This window comes from Furipterus horrens, unplaced genomic scaffold (genome assembly GCF_987537825.1).
Source record: "Furipterus horrens unplaced genomic scaffold, mFurHor1.1.pri manual_scaffold_6, whole genome shotgun sequence".
In the NCBI taxonomy this organism is placed as follows: Eukaryota; Metazoa; Chordata; class Mammalia; order Chiroptera; family Furipteridae; genus Furipterus; species Furipterus horrens.
Window position 1 is genome coordinate 66,665,611 of NW_028327176.1, and position 17,381 is coordinate 66,682,991.

General features: G+C 43.5%; 1 protein-coding gene across 2 annotated transcripts in view; it reads left to right on the forward strand.

Moving 5' to 3' along the window:
• The window catches only part of TCF7L1 (transcription factor 7 like 1), a 170,359-nt gene extending 154,476 nt beyond the window's left edge, over positions 1–15,883 (forward strand). The window contains exons 5-12 of one of the 2 annotated variants that reach the window (XM_090281620.1): positions 336–468; positions 1,490–1,592; positions 1,864–1,947; positions 3,062–3,205; positions 3,874–4,033; positions 4,121–4,228; positions 5,175–5,250; positions 15,691–15,883. In XM_090281620.1, the coding sequence (XP_090137746.1) occupies positions 336–468; positions 1,490–1,592; positions 1,864–1,947; positions 3,062–3,205; positions 3,874–4,033; positions 4,121–4,228; positions 5,175–5,250; positions 15,691–15,770 (888 nt within the window). In that variant the 3' untranslated portion in view covers positions 15,771–15,883. Of the gene's footprint in view, positions 1–335; positions 469–1,489; positions 1,593–1,863; positions 1,948–3,061; positions 3,206–3,873; positions 4,034–4,120; positions 4,229–5,174; positions 5,251–8,348; positions 9,758–15,690 lie in introns of those variants that run through there. The other variant, XM_090281619.1, reaches the window with a different exon arrangement.
• Positions 15,884–17,381: the final 1,498 nt, after the last annotated feature.

A 17,381-nucleotide genomic window follows, 5' to 3' on the forward strand; every position in this document is an offset into this window, starting at 1 on the left:
TTACATTTGCTGGGGTTTGAAATGAAGCCGTGGGGCAATTCAGTCAGCGGAGTGGAGTGCAACTGAGAGAAGTGCTCCAAGTGCTCTGGGGCTGTGTCTATACCGTCCGAGAGTAACAACCAGTTACGTGAGGTCTCACGGTGGGTTGTTTCAAAGACGGTATGTTGGTCTGTGGGTACAATCTCTCCTCTGCTACTTTCTCTCAAAGGGCTGTAGGAGGATTGAGTGCGGTGTCACATGGAAAACACCTGGCACATATTCGACTTAGTAAATAACAGCTGATTTTACTCTATCTCTTTGGCAACTGCCCTAGTCATTTTCTCTCTGTCTTCCAGTCGAATAAAGTTCCTGTTGTTCAGCACCCGCATCACATGCACCCGTTGACACCCCTCATCACCTACAGCAACGACCACTTTTCCCCTGGCTCCCCTCCCACACACCTCTCCCCAGAGATCGATCCAAAGACAGGTGAGTCTGCAGCTGCTGGGGCTGACCCCGTACAGGGCTCCAAGGGCGAAGGAAGGGGGACAGGCATCTCTTCTCAGGGAGCACCCATTTGGCCCAGGTTCAAATCATGTCTCCAGCTCTCAGTTGGCTATAGCCTTCACCACTGACTTTAGCCACTTGGGTTTTTTTCATCTGTGCCTTATGTGTACCTTCTACACTACAGGGTTGATGTCAGGATGAAAGGGAATTAAATGAGATAGTGCATGGGGCCTGGCTCCACAGTGAGTGTTCGGTGTTTCTCTGTCTCTCTTTCTTTTACTTTAGAATCTCCTAACACTTTGGGAGTGAAACAAGCTGGCAAGGGGGATAATCTATTTTTTTTTTTGTTCCCCTTGAAGTCTAGCACACTGCAGGCTGTGCCTCCCTAAACCAAGACCTTTACCCTAACCTGAGCATTTCAAGTAATCAGGTCCAGCCAGACTAAAAGCAGAAAGGCTGAGTTGTCTTTTTTAAAACTTGTTCACCAGATCTGTCTGTCCCAGGTAGCCATGGTCTTCATAAAATTCCCACAGAGTTACCATGGCTCAAAGTATTTTCAGAGCCCCTCTTTAGAGAAACAGTTACTACAAGGTACAGATAATAAGGAGGACAAATGTGGACTTGGAATCCAAAGTTTGTTTCTCCATAGATGAGGCATGTTTTCTAGAGAAGTTGTTAGCTAATGACTCTGGGGATAGCTTGGGTCTGTCAGTCCAGAATTTCCTGTCCTTCTCTTGGATACTAACTCCTGTATAAGCCACTGGATGTTAATCCTACCAACAGAATGGGATCCATATAGCCAGAGAGACCCTGCTTAGTCCTGCCTTCCTGAATAGGTCCTTGGCCATGGCCCATGGAGCCAGGGAGGTGACAGAGGGCAAGGAAAGTGCCTTCCAAGCTCCAGCACACCTGGGGACATAGGGCAAGGAACCTCCCAAATGATGTTATTTTAAGGCATTACAGTAGGGCCAGGGAACAGTCTGACACATCTCTTTGGAAGCAGGAATCCCCCGGCCCCCTCACCCATCTGAACTGTCTCCATATTACCCACTGTCTCCTGGAGCTGTTGGACAAATCCCCCATCCCCTCGGCTGGCTCGTCCCACAGTAAGGAAACTTGAAGCCTTTCTTACCCTCATTCCCTCCTTATACTCAGTTCTGCCTTCTGTACCTCCATCTGCCCTGGGGGTACCCACTGGGGTGCTCTCTCACCAAAGCCCAGGACTTAGACCCCCGCCCAGGTCCCTCCCAATCCTTACTTCCAACTTCCTGCCCTGTATTTCTCATCCTTTCTTCCCAACCCGTACCCTTCCCTGTCCTGAACGTTCCCATTTTAGCCAATATGCAGACCTGATTTCCTTGCTCCTGACCCCTGCAGGCAAGGACAACCCATGTACTCCCTTCCTCCTGGTGGCTTCCGGCACCCCTACCCAGCCCTCGCCATGAATGCCTCAATGTCCAGGTAAATCCGGGGACGAGTTGTGAGCACAAAGTGACAGTGCAGGGAATGGCTGTCCGCTAGTGTCTTTGCCAGGCCTGACCATTAAACAGCCTTCTCTTGGCAGCAAACAAGGAGGCCCAGACTCACCTTTCTCCCACCTCCCTTTGATAAGACTCATGCCCCTGGTGGGAAGGCTCCTCATGACCACAGGGTCATTCTTTCCCAATGTCTCCGAGAGAAGGATTTCAAAGCCCTAGCACTCAACCCTCTGGTCACATCCCCCCACTCCGTGCTGGGCTTTGTGGCACTGAAGCTTTTTTTTCCCCACCGAGTTCCTGATGTGTCTGATCTGGACACGCTCTGAGAACCACTTCTTAGGGGTTCTGTAGTTTTCCCAGAAGCCACCACCAGGCCCCATGGTATTGTACCTGGCCTGCTTCACTTATTTGCACCACCTGCCTTGCCTTTGAGTTTGAAAGCTCCGTGAATCTCAGTATTTCTGGTACAACCCTTTTGCAGCCTGATTTATGGAAATGATCGTATCACCCACTTTTTATTGAAGTAAAACAGATAAACATAATAGTACATACATCTTAGGTATATTACAAATTATACGCACACATCTGTGGACAAAAAAAAAGGGGGGGGGATTCTATGGAAAGTCCACTGGAGCTCTTTTGAACACAATCACTGAAGCCAGAGACTGGGAAATTGATTTCTCCTGAAATGATATGACGGAATGGGAGAGTAAAAGGAGGCTTTTGCCTCAGGGGCCAACTCTGCCTGACAGTGGTACCTCTAGTGACGAAAGAAATGTAACTCACATAAGCCCTTATTTTCCCGGAAGGTACCCGGCCTCTGACCCACGACACCTTTTGTGTTTTCCATCCTACCCACTTCCAGCATCAGAAATAGGAACCCTCTGCATTGGTAGGGGAAGGGAAGGCTTGTTGGGTGCTTCCCAAACGTGGTTCTGTCCAGCAAGGCCAATGAATGGCCTTCCGTTCCTCAAACTCTGCGGTAGAGGAGGTATTTACATGCCTCTGCACTAAAGGCAGGGAGCCACGCTCGCCCTCTGCTGGGTGGCAAGCATTCAGCCTAAATCCCTCTTTTGTCCTTTCAACCTGGTGCACAGCCTGGTTTCCAGTCGGTTCTCCCCTCACATGGTGGCTCCGGCCCATCCTGGTCTGCCCACCTCAGGGATCCCCCACCCCGCCATCGTCTCCCCCATCGTCAAGCAGGAGCCGGCACCCCCCAGCCTGAGCCCAGCTGTGAGCGCGTGAGTATAACCCGGAGCCTGGGCTGGGGGGCCCCAGTCTCTGGGCAGCAACTGCTATTTGTTTTTTCTCTCCTGGTGGCATTTAGAGGGCAGCCCAGCAGCCTCCCTCAGCCAAATCCTCTCCCTGGGGAGTATCCCCTTTGACTCTCTGAGATATCACGCATCTTCTTTCACATTTAAAAAAAAAGTTTTACAATCAGGATTTAGAGGCTGCAAGAGAATCAGAGAAAGCTCTTTAGCTTCCCTCCCTTCCAGAAAAGAGTTTTCCCATGGTCATGTGGCTGGCGGCTGACTGGTGGCAGAGCTGAGACTAGCACCAGGCCAGAGAGGGCAGGAAAGCCTGGCAGTGCGTCATGGCCCAGGAGAGCCCTGCCCTTATTTCTGCCCAAAGCGTCCTGCCCTCCTTCCTCTATCACTGTGGCCGGTGCATCCCAGCCGTCACCACCACCCTCTGCTCCTTCATCAGGAAATTCTCCTTTCATAGACTACGGCCTGGTGATCCAGAGACTTGGAACTACTAGCGGAAGATGCTCAGGTGCTGAAAGCAGCCACCTGAATTAGCATCAAGCAGCTCATCCCCCTCCCCAGAGCAATGGGCTATTAGTTGAAGTGAGAGGCAGGGATTGGTGACTTGGGTGACAGCTGACACATGCTAACCTACTTCCCAGGAAATCACCGGTCACAGTGAAAAAGGAGGAAGAAAAGAAACCCCACGTGAAGAAGCCTCTGAATGCCTTCATGTTGTATATGAAGGAGATGAGGGCCAAGGTGGTGGCTGAGTGCACCCTGAAGGAAAGCGCAGCCATTAACCAGATCCTGGGAAGAAAGGTAAGATCTGCACTTACCCTCCAGGTGGCATGGCCAGTGTCCCCTGTGTTCATTGCTCCCAGTTGTCTCTGATATTCTCTCCCACAGTGGCACAACCTGTCCCGAGAAGAGCAGGCCAAGTACTATGAACTGGCCCGGAAGGAGCGGCAGCTTCACTCTCAGCTCTACCCAACCTGGTCAGCCCGGGACAATTACGTACGTGCCCACTCTGACCTGAAGAGCTGCATCGGCACAAAGAAGGGGAAGAGGGATGTTAATGACATGGACAGAGAGCTCATAAGCCAGGGAAAAGTCTGTTTCTCTAGAAATAAGGCATTTCAATTCTCAGGAGGTCAACAAGGACGGTTTTGTTTTGTTTTAAAGATTGGCCATTTTATTTATTTTTTAAAAGATTTTATTTATTTTTAGAGAGAGTGGGGAGGGAGGGAGAAAGAGAGGGAGAGAAACATCAGTGTGTGGCTGCCTCTTGCGCACACCCAAATGGGGACCTGGCCCGCAACCCAGGCCTATGCCCTGACTAGGAATCAAACCAGCAACCTTTTGGTTTGCAGGCCAGTGCTCAATCCACTGAGCCACACCAGCCAGGGCAGGACATGGTTTTGATGTCCTGATAACAGACTTAAATTTGTGCCCCCTTCCATTTGCCTGGACTTGACCTTTGACTCCCTACTTCAGGGAGTGGTATGAGGCCTGTGCCAACTCTGGTCGCCAGAGGTTCCTAAGCTGGGGCTCAGAGACCAGTGCATGAGCCTCAGCTGGCATGTCTAGTAATTCCCTGAAACTAGGCAGACTTTTGTATGTATGTTCTTATTTGCCTTTCTCTAGTAAGAGGGTTCATAGCTGTATTAGACTTTTCAGTGGGACCTAGGGCACCTCAGAAAAAAAGATCAAGGACCACTGCACTAGGGAGAGAGATGGAAAGCCAAGCCTGAAGTGCAGTGAAAGGGGGAGGCCCTCCAAAGACTAGGGTGAGGCAGAGAAGAAGGAGCGACTGGGGAAGGAATGGTGGCACTCCTGCGACTTCGGTGAGGGGTGCAGGGGGCGTCTGATCTAAGTGGCTCCCCCCTTTTTATCTGAGCAGCACCCCCAAAAAGCCAGTGGTTCTGTCTCAGTGACCTCTTCCTTTGGCCATATTTTTTAGGGTAAGAAAAAGAAGAGGAAGAGAGAAAAACAGCTGTCGCAGACACAGTCCCAGCAGCAAGTCCAAGAGGCAGAGGGTGAGTCTTGAGGAGGTCACCGCCTCTTCCCTTTGCCTTCCTGCTGTCACAGCTGCCCCCACCTGTCATCACACCTGGGTCTGTGACGGGTATAGTGACAGTGCTGGTTTCTAACAGCTGCCATTTTCAGGGTCTCTGCCTCATAGACTCAAGTGGGTGCTACTGTTAATCCCCTTTTTAGAGATGACCAACTAAGAGGCTCAGAGAAGTTAAGGAATTTTCCCAGTCACTGTGCTTGTTAAGTGGTGGAGGCTGGATTGGGTCCCAGCACTTTCTCATTCTGAAGCTTAGGTGCTTTTGAATTCACTTCAGGTGCATCTTAGTGGAGGGTTAGGTTCTAAAATAAATGCATGAGGTAAAAACTGATGTATTTGAAAGTTCCCTAGGAAGGCGGAACATTAGAGACTGACATACCGCCTATCAGTGACTCCAACAGAATTCGCTTTGCCTCCAGTGTTTTTGGTTGGTCAAACACAAGAATAGTTTGCTTGAATTTGGGGGCCACTTTGTGCCAAAAATATGTACACCAGAATCACGCCTGGCACAGAGATGTTCCAACTGGAACAAGCATTTAGGTCACACCTCTTCTCATGCTCACCCCAGGACAAGTGTAAAACCACTGTGACCCTATAAAGTGCTTTTGCTCATCTATCCTTCCTTCCTTCCATTCTTTTTTTTTTAAGTATATTTTATTGATTATGCTGTTACAGTTGTCCTAATTTCTTTTCGCTTTGCTCCCCTCCGCCCAGTACCCCTCTTCTCTCCGGCAATCCCACCCCCCTTAGTTCATGTCCATGGGTCATGCGTATAAGTTCTTTGGTTTCACCCTTTCCTATATTATTCTTAACATCCTCCTGTGTATTATGTACCCACCAATCATGCTTCCTAATCCCTGTACCATTTCTCCTCCTTCCCCCTCTCAGCTGACAGCCCTCCAAATGATCCCCATACCTATGATTCTGTTCTTATTCTGGTTGTTTGCCCAGCTTGTCTCTGTTTCTTTTTTTTTTTAGGTTCTGCTGTTAATAGTTGTGAGTTTACTGTCATTTTAATGTTCATAATTTTGATCCTCTTTTTCTTAAATAGGTCTCTTTAACACTTCACACAACGAGGGCTTGGTGATGACGAACTCCTCCAGCTTTACCTTGTTTGTGAAGCACTTTATCTGCCCTTCCATTCTAAATGATAGCTTTGCTGGATAGAGTAATCTTGGTTGTAGGTCCTTGCCTCTCATAATTTCAAACACCTCTCACCAGTCCCCTCCAGCCTGCAAAGCCTCTTTTGAGAAATTAGCTGATAGTCTTATAGGAACCCCTTTGTAGGTCACTCTTGCTGCTTTTAAGATTCCCTCTTTATCTTTAACCTTTGGCATGTCAATTATGATGTGTCCTGGTGTGGTCCTCTTTGGGTCCAACTTGTTTGGGACTCTCTGTGCTTACTGGACTTGTATGTCTATTTCTTTCACCAAATTAGGGAAGTTTCCCTTCATTATTTTTTCATATAAGCTTTCAATTTCTTGCCCTTCCTCTTCTCCTTCTGGCATCCTTATGATTCAGATGTTGGCCTATTTAAAGTTCTCCCAGAGGTTCCTAAGCCTCTTCTCATTTTTTCAATTCTTGTTTCTTCATTCTGTACTGGTTGACTTGTTTATTTCTGCTTTATGTTCCAAATCATTGATTTGAACCCGTTTCCTTCCCTCTACCATTCATTTTGTGTGGATTTTCCTTTATTTCACTTAGCCTAGGCTTCACTTCTTCCCTTATGCATTTGCCATAGTCAACCGTATCTGTCAAGCCTGTGAGCATCTTTATCACCAGTGTTTTGAACTCTGTGTCTGTTAGGTTGGCTGACTTCTTTTGGGCCATACTTCTCTGTCTCCTCAACTTGACAGGCTCCTGTGTTTGCCTCTGTGTCTTAGGTAGAGCTGTTGCACCTGTTATATTGTAAGGGGCAGAACCTTAGGTATTTGTCAGTGCAGGGCGACCCCTTTCACCATGTTGTGGCTCTGTATGTTGGGAAGAGGTCTGAGAGGGAACAATGCCACTTGCTCAGTACTAGCCCCTTTTCCAGACACTTCTACTTCCCGTATGGGACTGGTGCCTCTCTAGCTGTTGCCCTGGCTATGGTTCCCAGAGTGGGTGGGTCTGTAGACATTCTAGGACCATGGGGGCCCTCTAAGCAAGTGGACTCTGCTGAGATACCGGCAGTTTATTCCCCCATCTCAACCCCCACTGGTTTGCACAGTCAGAAGCAATGAGGCTTTATTTTCCCTGGCGCTGGAACCGTAGTGTGCAGTCTGGTCTGGGTCTGGGAGCACTCCCCAGGTGTCCCTCCCCACTTTTATAATGTGTGGCTGCATTTTCCACCAGCTGGCCATAGCCACCGCCACCACCACACTGCATCTTCTCTGTCCCAGCTCTACCCCTCCTACCTGTCTAGATGAATATTTCTTCTTTATATCTTTGTTTGTTGGACTTACATGCAGCTTGATTTTCTGGAACTTCCGGTTGTCTTCAGTTTTGAGGTAGTTGTATTCCTTCTTAGTTGTGGAAGGAGACGCCGCATGTCTACCTAGGCCTCCATCATGGCCAGAAGTCCCTTTTTCTTTCTTTTCTTTCTTTTCTTCCTCCTTTCTTCCTCCTTCCTTCCTTCTTTTCTAGTATCTATATTATTTGTGTATTCATCTGCATATGACACCCATAAATAATGTAGATGAAGCAAGATCCACTATATACCATGCTGCTTAGCAGGTGCTATACTATCTCTGACAGTACCATAAACTAAAGAATTTTAAAGCTAATTGAGTGGAGATCCATCCTCAAAATGATGAGATTTAGGCAAGGAAGATGATGCAATAGACTGAGCTGTCTTCCCTCCAGTCAACTTGGTCACTTTTGCGTTGTTCCTTCTCTATGCCCTAGGCATCCTTGAATGCAGCTTTTTAATCCTGAAAGCCTTAGACATAATTTCAGGTCCTCACTTTGCTCCCTGGAAGGATTCTTTTATTTCCAGAGATGTGTACAGCTAGGCCTCTTCTGCAGCCTCTGCCTCACCAGAGCTACTAGCTGCTTACTTTTTCATGTGTTTTTTCCCCCTAGGTGCTCTGGCCTCCAAAAGCAAGAAGCCGTGTGTTCAGTACCTGCCCCCCGAGAAGCCCTGTGACAGCCCTGCCTCTTCCCACGGCAGCATGCTGGACTCCCCAGCTACCCCCTCCGCAGCCTTGGCCTCGCCGGCTGCCCCTGCTGCGACCCACTCAGAGCAAGCCCAGCCTCTCTCCCTTACCACCAAGCCAGAGACCCGGGCCCAGCTGGCTCTCCATTCGGCTGCCTTCCTGTCAGCTAAGGCTGCAGCCACGTCCTCTGCCCAGATTGGCAGCCAGCCCCCACTCCTCTCACGTCCCCTCCCCCTTGGGTCCATGCCCACAGCTCTGCTGACTTCTCCCCCTTCCTTCTCGGCCACGCTCCATGCCCACCAGGCCCTCCCAGTACTCCAGGCCCAGCCTCTTTCCTTGGTCACCAAGTCTGCCCAATAAGCTGCCCTATGACCTATGCAGGCTGTCAAGTGACCCATCGAATAGTAATGATTCAGAAGAGAAAAAAAAAGGAAACTTTATTGGTCAATATTTGACCACTCTGGACTGTTCTGTAAAGTGACTGGTAACAACAGCACTTTACATTTTGTAGATGTAACCAGTAGCTGATCATAAGGATTTTTTAAAAAACAAAACAAAACCCAAAAAAAAAAAAAAAAAATCTTTAAATGAAAGAGAATTGACAAGTAGTGTGTCATTCTTCCTGCACATGCAGTGGTGGATGGACCTGAGCAAAAGACCCCCTTCTCTCTACCTCTGATACTCGCCTCCTCCCTCTTCCCATCACCCCGGCATGCCCCAGCTCCCACACCCAGTCTGCATGGTGGCCACTGCTGCGATTTCTAGCCTGTTGCTTCTTCATCTAGACCCCGTTCCTGGACACTTCCTTTTACCTTGCCCAAGTCTTTCTCTTTTGCTCAACTCCATGGGTTCCTGGCTTCATCTTCCTCGCCCTCTGCCCAGTGAAAGGCTATCACCATGTGAGAAGACACTTTGCCTAGTTCATCCCCACCAGCACCCCCTTTCCCTCAGTGGTCTCTAACCTCCAGCCCCCAGCCTTTGATGGGGGCAAAGGTCCTCTGAAGTGGTTATTCCCTACATTTAAAGGGACTCAAGGTGCCTTCCACTTCCTTAGTGACAAAGTCTGTGTTCCACCCCTTTACCAGTCAAGATCTGCCCCTCACAGTCCCAGAATGGCAGACAGGACCCACTCCAGGGACTGCTTCTGTCACCTGGGTCAGTGCTAGCACAGTCTGCCAAAATTTTAAAGACCATCCTCCCTCCCCCATCACCTCACATGCTTCTGTGTGTATTTCTTTTTGTTTTTATGGGGGGTTTGGAGCAATTCGAACTCCCAATAAGCTGTTTATTTTCACAAAAGAAAATAAAATTGCAGTTGCAAGACCTTTTCAGAGTGTTTTAATCCTTTTGTTGAATCAAGCCCCCTTCTTCATCCCAAGCCCTGTGCTAGATTTTTGCAGACATGCAAAGATGATTGGCACTTATTGGATAGGGATATGTAACATGCCTGACACAATTAGACAATCCAGCCCAGCCTCAGATGTACAGGGACTAGTCAGTATCAGTAACTGAGATCCAAAGGGAGGCGCGCTTTTGCTTCCATTTGCCCTTTAATTGCTGAGATGTGAGGGGCTTCCTTCGTCTGCTTTGCATAGTACCTAGCACTGCAATTAATTTTTTTGTAACAGCTTTATTGAGCTATAATTCATATAACACATAATTCACCCACTTAAAGTTACAATTCAATGGTTTTTAGTATGTTCAGAGTTTTGTACCCATCATTACAGCCAATTTTAGAACATTTTTATCACCTCAAAAAGAAGCCCCATACATGCCCTTTAGAAGTCACCTTCCATTTCTTCTAGATCTAGGTAACCACTAATCTACTTTCTGTCTCTGGATTTGTCTATTATGGACATTCCATTTGAGTAGAATAATACAATATATGGTGCTTTCTCACTGACTCAGTGTCAAGATTCATCCATATTGTAGCATGTATCAGTACTTCATTTTTTTTAATTATGGTAAATATGTGTAACAAAATTTGCCCTTTTAACTATTTTGTGTGTGATTCAGTAACATTAATTACATTCATAATGTTGTGCAACCATCACTACAAACTATTTCCAAAACTTTTCATCATTCCAAACAATCTCTATAACCATTAAGCAGTAACTCCCTCATTCCCCTTCCACCCAGCCCCTGATACCTCAAATCTACTTTTGTTTATATGAATCTGCCTACTTTAAATAGTTCATATAATTAGAACCAAAACATCTGTCCTTTTGTGCCTGGCTTATATAACTCAGCATGTTTTCGAGGTTCATCCATGTTGTCACATATATCAGAATTTCATTTCTTATTTTAAGCCTTGATAAAATAGTCTTCCTTTTTACAAGTACTTGTCACGATTTTAAAATTGTGGTAAAATACATATACAATCCCTCTCTATTCGCGGTTCACTTATCACAGCCTCACTGTATCACGGGATTTTTTAAAATATTATATTTAATTATTATCGCGGATTTTTCGCTATATCGCAGGATTTTGCGGTAGTGTAAACGTATGTTAAAGTTACATAGGTTTAAGAGTGTAGAATAAATGTAAGGTTCCTACATCCCGGGGGAGGTCTAGAACATAATACCCGTGATAAGTGAGGGAATACTGTAATATAAATTTCACCATTTTAGCTATTTTTAAGTGGATCATTCAGTGGTATTAAGTACATTTACAACATGTAACCATAACCACCACTGATTTCCCAAACTATTTCATCATCCCAAACAGAAACAGTACTCATTAAGTAATAACTCCCCATTCCCTTTTCCCCCCAGATTTTAGGAACTTTTAGACTCTTGTATCTATATGGATGTGCCTATTCTAGGTATCATATAAATAGATTCATACACTATTTTCCCCTTTCTGCCTGGCTTATTTCACATGTTTTTATGTTTTGTCTATATTGTAGTGTATATAAGAATTCCATTCCTTTTTATAGCTGAATAATATTCCATTTGCATGTGTGTTCTACCTTTTGTTTATCCATTCATCTGTTCATGAATACATATTGTTTCCATCTTTTGGATATATATTTTGAATAATGCTGCTGTGAATGTTCACACACAGTATGTTTGAGTCCCTGTTTTCAATTCTTTGAAGCTATATACATCTATGAGTGGAATTGCTAAGTCATATAGTAATTCTGTTTAACTTATTCAAGGAATTGCCAAACTGTTTTCCATAGCAGCTGCAACATTTTGTATTCCAGCCAGCAATGTGTGCAGGTACCAATTTCTCTACATTCTTACCAGCACATTATTTTGTTTTATTATTATTATTATTATTATTATTATAGCCATCCTACTAAGTGTGAAGTGGTATCTTATTGTGATTTTTTTTGTTTTGTTTTGTTTTTATAGAGAGAGGGAGAGGAAGGAAGAGAAAGAGAAACATTGATTTGTTGTTCCCCTTACTTATGCATTCATTAGTTGATTCTCGTATGTGCCCTGACTGTGATCAAGGCCGCAACCCTGGTGATATACTCTAACTAACTGAGCTGCCCAGCCAGGGCTCAGTGTGATTTTTTTTTTTTAAGATTTTATTTATTTGTTTTTAGAGAAAGGGGAAGGGGTGGAGAAAGGGAGAGAAACATCAATGGGTTGCCTCACCTACACTCCCAACTGGGACTGAACCCACAATCCAGGCATGTGTCCTGACGGGAATAGAGCTGACACCCTTTCACTTTGTGGGAAGATGCCCAGCCAACTGAGCCACATGTGATTTTGATTTGCATTTACCTAACTAATATTCATTAAGTTAAGCATCTATCCATATGCTTATTAGCCTGTTGTTCCAACACCATTTATTGAAAAGACTGTTCTTTTCCCACTTAACTACTTTGCATCCTTGTTGAAAATCAACTGATCATAAATAAAGAGGCTTATTTCTGGATTCTCAGTTCTATTCTATTGATCTATATGTTTTTAAGCCAGTATAACATTGTCCTAAATATTGCAGCTTTGTAGTTTTAAAATTGGGAAGAGTGAATTTGCTTTGTTCTTTTTCAAGCCTGTTTTAGTATTCTGAGTCTCTTGTATTTTTGTATGAATTTTAGGATCAGCCTGTCTTTCTGCAAAGAAGCCAGCTGGGAATTTAATAGGGATTATGTTGGTAGTTCAATTTGGGGAGTATAGCCATCTTAACAAAATTGAGTCTTCCAATCCATGAATATGGGATGTCTTTTTAATTTTTTAGGTCTTCTTCACTTTCTTTTGATAATGTTTTATATTTTTCAGAGTATCAGTTTTGCATTTCTTTTGAAAAAATTATTCTTAAGGATTTTATTTTTGATGCTATTGTAATTATTTCCTTTTTATTTTTAATCCTCACCCAAGGACTTTTTTTTTTTTATTGCTCTCAGAGAGAGAGAGAGAGAAAAACATTGATATGAGCCAGAAACATCAATTGCTTGCTTTCTCGTATGTGCCCTAACTGAGGATTGATCCTACAACCTGGGTATGTGCCCTGACTGGGGATCAAACCCACAACCTTTTGGTCTACAGGATGACGCTCCAACCAACTGAGCCACACCAGCCTGGGCTGTAGTTATTTCTCTAAAATTTCATTTTTAGATTGTCCATTGCAAATGTATAGACATGCAATTGATTATATATTGATCTCACATCTTACAAACTCGCTGAACTTGTTCTAATAAATTTTTAGAAAATACTCAGGATTTCTTGATACAGGATCATGCCATCTGCAAACAGAGATAGTTTTACTTCTTCCTTTCAATCTGGATGCCTTTATTTTATTTTCTTGCGTAAGGATCCTGAGTATTTCCAGTACAAAGTTAAATAGAAGTCATAAGAGCAGACATCATTGTCTGTTCCTTATCTTACAGAGAAAGCATCCATTCTCTCATCATTAAGTATCATGTTAGTTATGAGGTTTTTATGCATGCCCTCTTTCAGGTTGAGAAAGTTCCCTTCTTTTCCTAGTTTGTTGAGTGTTTTTACCACGAAGAGGTGCAAGGAAATTTTAAGATTTATTAACGTTACCTCCTACTAGTCACTTAAACCAAAATTAGCATGAGTTAGGAGTTAGTCCTAAAATGCTCCTTCTCTACTCCTATCTCAGGAAGAAGCACTGCCTGGAGAAAAGCCACACAATCGAAATAGGTGCCACCAGAGATTCGGGGTGCCTAACATCAGCCAGGCCTTCAATACCACTCAGTTATTACATTCATCCTTTGTCAGCTCCCTCTCCTAATCCTCTGAACAACTCTTCTCTCAAGCCCTCAACTGAATCCCCACCTCCTCACTCTAAGAGACTGCCTTGCCTCTTAGAATATCAAGAAAATTGAGGCCACACTACCCAGTCTGTCCTCCCATGACTCCAGTTCGTTCCAATTCGCCCTTCCTCCACCAGAACCCAGAACCACCCAGTTCCCACCCAACCTGTAACCTGCTTTCTGTGGAATGAAAAATAAAAAATGCCACAAGGAACAGAAAACATAACACACAGTGAAATAGAGAATCACACTTGTAAAAAGCAGATAAAGAGTAACGTATATTTTGTAACCTACCATGGATTCTCTTATGGATAACCTGTGCTGTGGCTAAGAATAGCTTTTCCTGAGACATGGGTGAGAAGTTGTTACTTCTCTTTTAGGAGCTTCTAACAGGAGGCTGGAGGGTGGCAGCCACAGGCAGTGTCCTGTGTTGCAGAACAAAGAGTACAAGAGCACTGATGGTGAGGTCAGAGGTGTAGGAAGAGTTACCAAGAGGATCAAAGCATTTACACTCTGGAGAAACTCTTGCATGGACCAGCACACCAAATGTTTGCAGCAGCATTAAGAGAGCAAAATCTGCCCTGGCTGGTGTAGTTCAGTGGATTGAGCGTTGGCCTGCAAACCAAAGGGTCACTTGTTCAGTTCCCAGTCAGGATAGATGCCTGGATTGCAGGCCAGGTCCCTGGTTGGGGGCACAGAAGAAGCAACCACACACTGATGTATCTCTCCCTCTCTTTCTCCCTGCTTTACCCTCTCTCTAAAAATAAATAAAATCTTTAAAAAGAGAGAGAGAGCAAAATCTAAAAACAAACAAATGTCCACTGAAAGGAGAAATAATAAATTGAAGTATATTCTGATACAGCTTTGGGATTGAACAAACTACAGTGATACCTCCAGGAATACCTCCGCTAATGAGTGACCCTGCTAACGAATTTTTCGACTAACAAAGATTTTTTCCGCTGTTTTTGGACTCAGCTAACATGTTTTAGTGGATGCGTGCACTAATGTAAAGCAGCAAACAAGAACGGTCGGGCCATTCCAGAAGCTTATCTTTTCCGTCTATATGTATGTGACAAAGAAATGAGCTGATCACATCACATAGGGGTGACCCACCAACCCAACTGGGTTGTTTACGTTCAAGTCAGTGAGAAGCGAGACGCCTGATAATATAGGCTGCTTCGCACTTGATGACGATGTACTGTAGTAGTGTTAAGGTTGTCAGTTTTTCATTCTACTTTCCATTCTCCTTCATCTATGTGGGTAGCTGTTCGTCTCAACTTTTGGTGAATTTTTGTCCTTTTATAGTGTGCTTTTTACTATTTTATAAAACTTATCTTTAAATAGTGGGCAGAATCCAGAACGAATTAAATGATTTTCTATAGAAACCTATGGGAAATCACGTTTCAGCTAATGAAGATTTCGGCTAACGAATGTGATTCGGGAACGAATTATCTTCGTTAGCCGAGGTATCATTGTATAGCTGCATACATTAGGGTAAGTAAATTGTAACAACAATGTTGCTTCATGAAATGAAATTGCAATAGGATATGGAGTCTAATATCATTTATATAAAGTTTCAAAAAATAAAAAGTAAAGGTTATTTCAAAAAAAGAAAATTGAGGCCAGCTGAAATGTCCTATTTTGATCTCCAACATCCCTACCTAAATATCCACCCACCCTCTAAACATTCTGCTTTTCTGTAGGTCTTAAGGTCAACCCCTGGTTCAACCCAATACTCGAGCTCTTCATCTCTTGGTACCTTGTCCCACCAGTCACATCTGTCTTGCAATGTTGGTCACTCTTTCTAATGAGGTCTACCACTAAGTCAACAAAAATGTTCAGTCCTCTTCCATATTAGAAACCCTGTTTCACTCTAAACTTCCATAAAACGTAGTTTCTACTTACTTTCCATTAACTACTTAATCCATCTTCAACCAGGTTTTGCTCTCACACCTCCACTGATATATATAATTCTAAGTCCTTATCCTACTTCAACTCTGTTGTATTGATACTGTTGATTTCACTTTCCTTCTAGAAACATTCAGTTCTATGACAATTGGGATCCCTCAAAGGATGCTGAATAAAGAAACTGGAAACAAGATGATAACATCCTAGCAGACAAGCGACATGACTTGTTGTAGCACAAAAGCTACAAATAAGCATGAAAGATAAGAACTGTATGTATGGTTTTATAACTTGCTTTATTTCCAGTTAATAAGCTATCATATACACAGAGATGCTTATTAAAAAAAGATCCAACAAAATTTTCATGATAATACTTCTGGATTACAGTATTTTTATTTTCTTTCTTTGGCTTATCTTTATTTTTAATTTTTGTATAATGAACATAGTAATAGCTTTGGAGAGCATAAATTACTTTTTATGACACCATTAACAACAGTGCTTTTTTTAACAATATTTAAATTAGGAAAACAGTTCCTATATTTTACCTTTGAACTCCATGCTAACACTTGCAACTACCTCTCTGACATCTCCATTGACTCGCACCAGAAGCAAATTCATTTTTAAATTTTTTAAAATTGTTTTTCTATTATAGTTGTCCTGTTTTTTCCATCTGCAAATTCATTTTTTATGCCCCGCCCCCATCAAATCTGGTTCTCCACACCAGCGATTTTCAACTGATGTGCCACAAGAATTTTTTAAGCATGCATTACCTGACTATTTGGTCAGGGGCACTGACTTATTTTCCCTTAGATTGTCAAATAAAAAAATGACAACAGCCAACACAATAATAGCCATCCAGTATGAATTAATCAAAATTACACCTGTTTTATTTTATTTTTTTTGTCAGATTGGCAAAAATATTTATATTTTGGTGTGCCACAGAATTTTAGTAATTACTTTATGTGTGCCATGAGATGAAAAAGGTTGAAAATCACTGCTCCACACATTCCTCACCATCACTCCTCCCCCCTATATACAACCCATCTCCACGGCCTATTGGTATTACCTTTAAAATTTAACTTGAGTCCTACCACTTCCCTCCATTCTCACTGTCCCTATGCTAATCCTACCTGGACTATTGAAACAGTCTCCTAACCGATTAACTTCTAAATTCACTCTTCTCTCCCCACCCCAAGAGTAGATTCTTCACCCTACAACCAGATTAATCTTCCAAAATTTCCAACTTGGATTATGTCTTTTCTCTACTTAAACCTCTTTGATGGCTTCTCATTACTATTAAGATAACATATATAAAACCCTGTGGAATTCGGACCCTTCTTTACTTTCCTGCCTAGTAGTGTGGACACAAGACCAGGCTTCATAATATGCCTTTCCTTTCCCTACATATAGTGTATACCTACTAAACCACTATCTTTTAATGTTAGTCAAATATTTATGGGACTTGGAAAGAATTTTCTTTTAGATACAGATCCATTTACCAATTCACTTCCTGTTGCCAAAGCAGAGTCATGGTTCTCAATAAATTTAGTAAAGATTTCGCCCTTCTCTCTGATTCTGGTTCTCTCCTTAGTAATGAGGGTGTGTGTGAAAGAGATTTTCTTACAACAGAGAAATATTGAGAAGCACATTAAAGGGTTTTTAAATAACAAAATTAAGCACTTGTTCCTGAAAACTGTATTTATGTCATGAACAGTCTTCAGAATTTCGACTAAGTAGAACTGCATGCAACATAACCCAAATATTGTACTCAACAGACTACAGACGAATGTTGTTGCCCTCAGCAGCTGTAGTCCTTTCTGG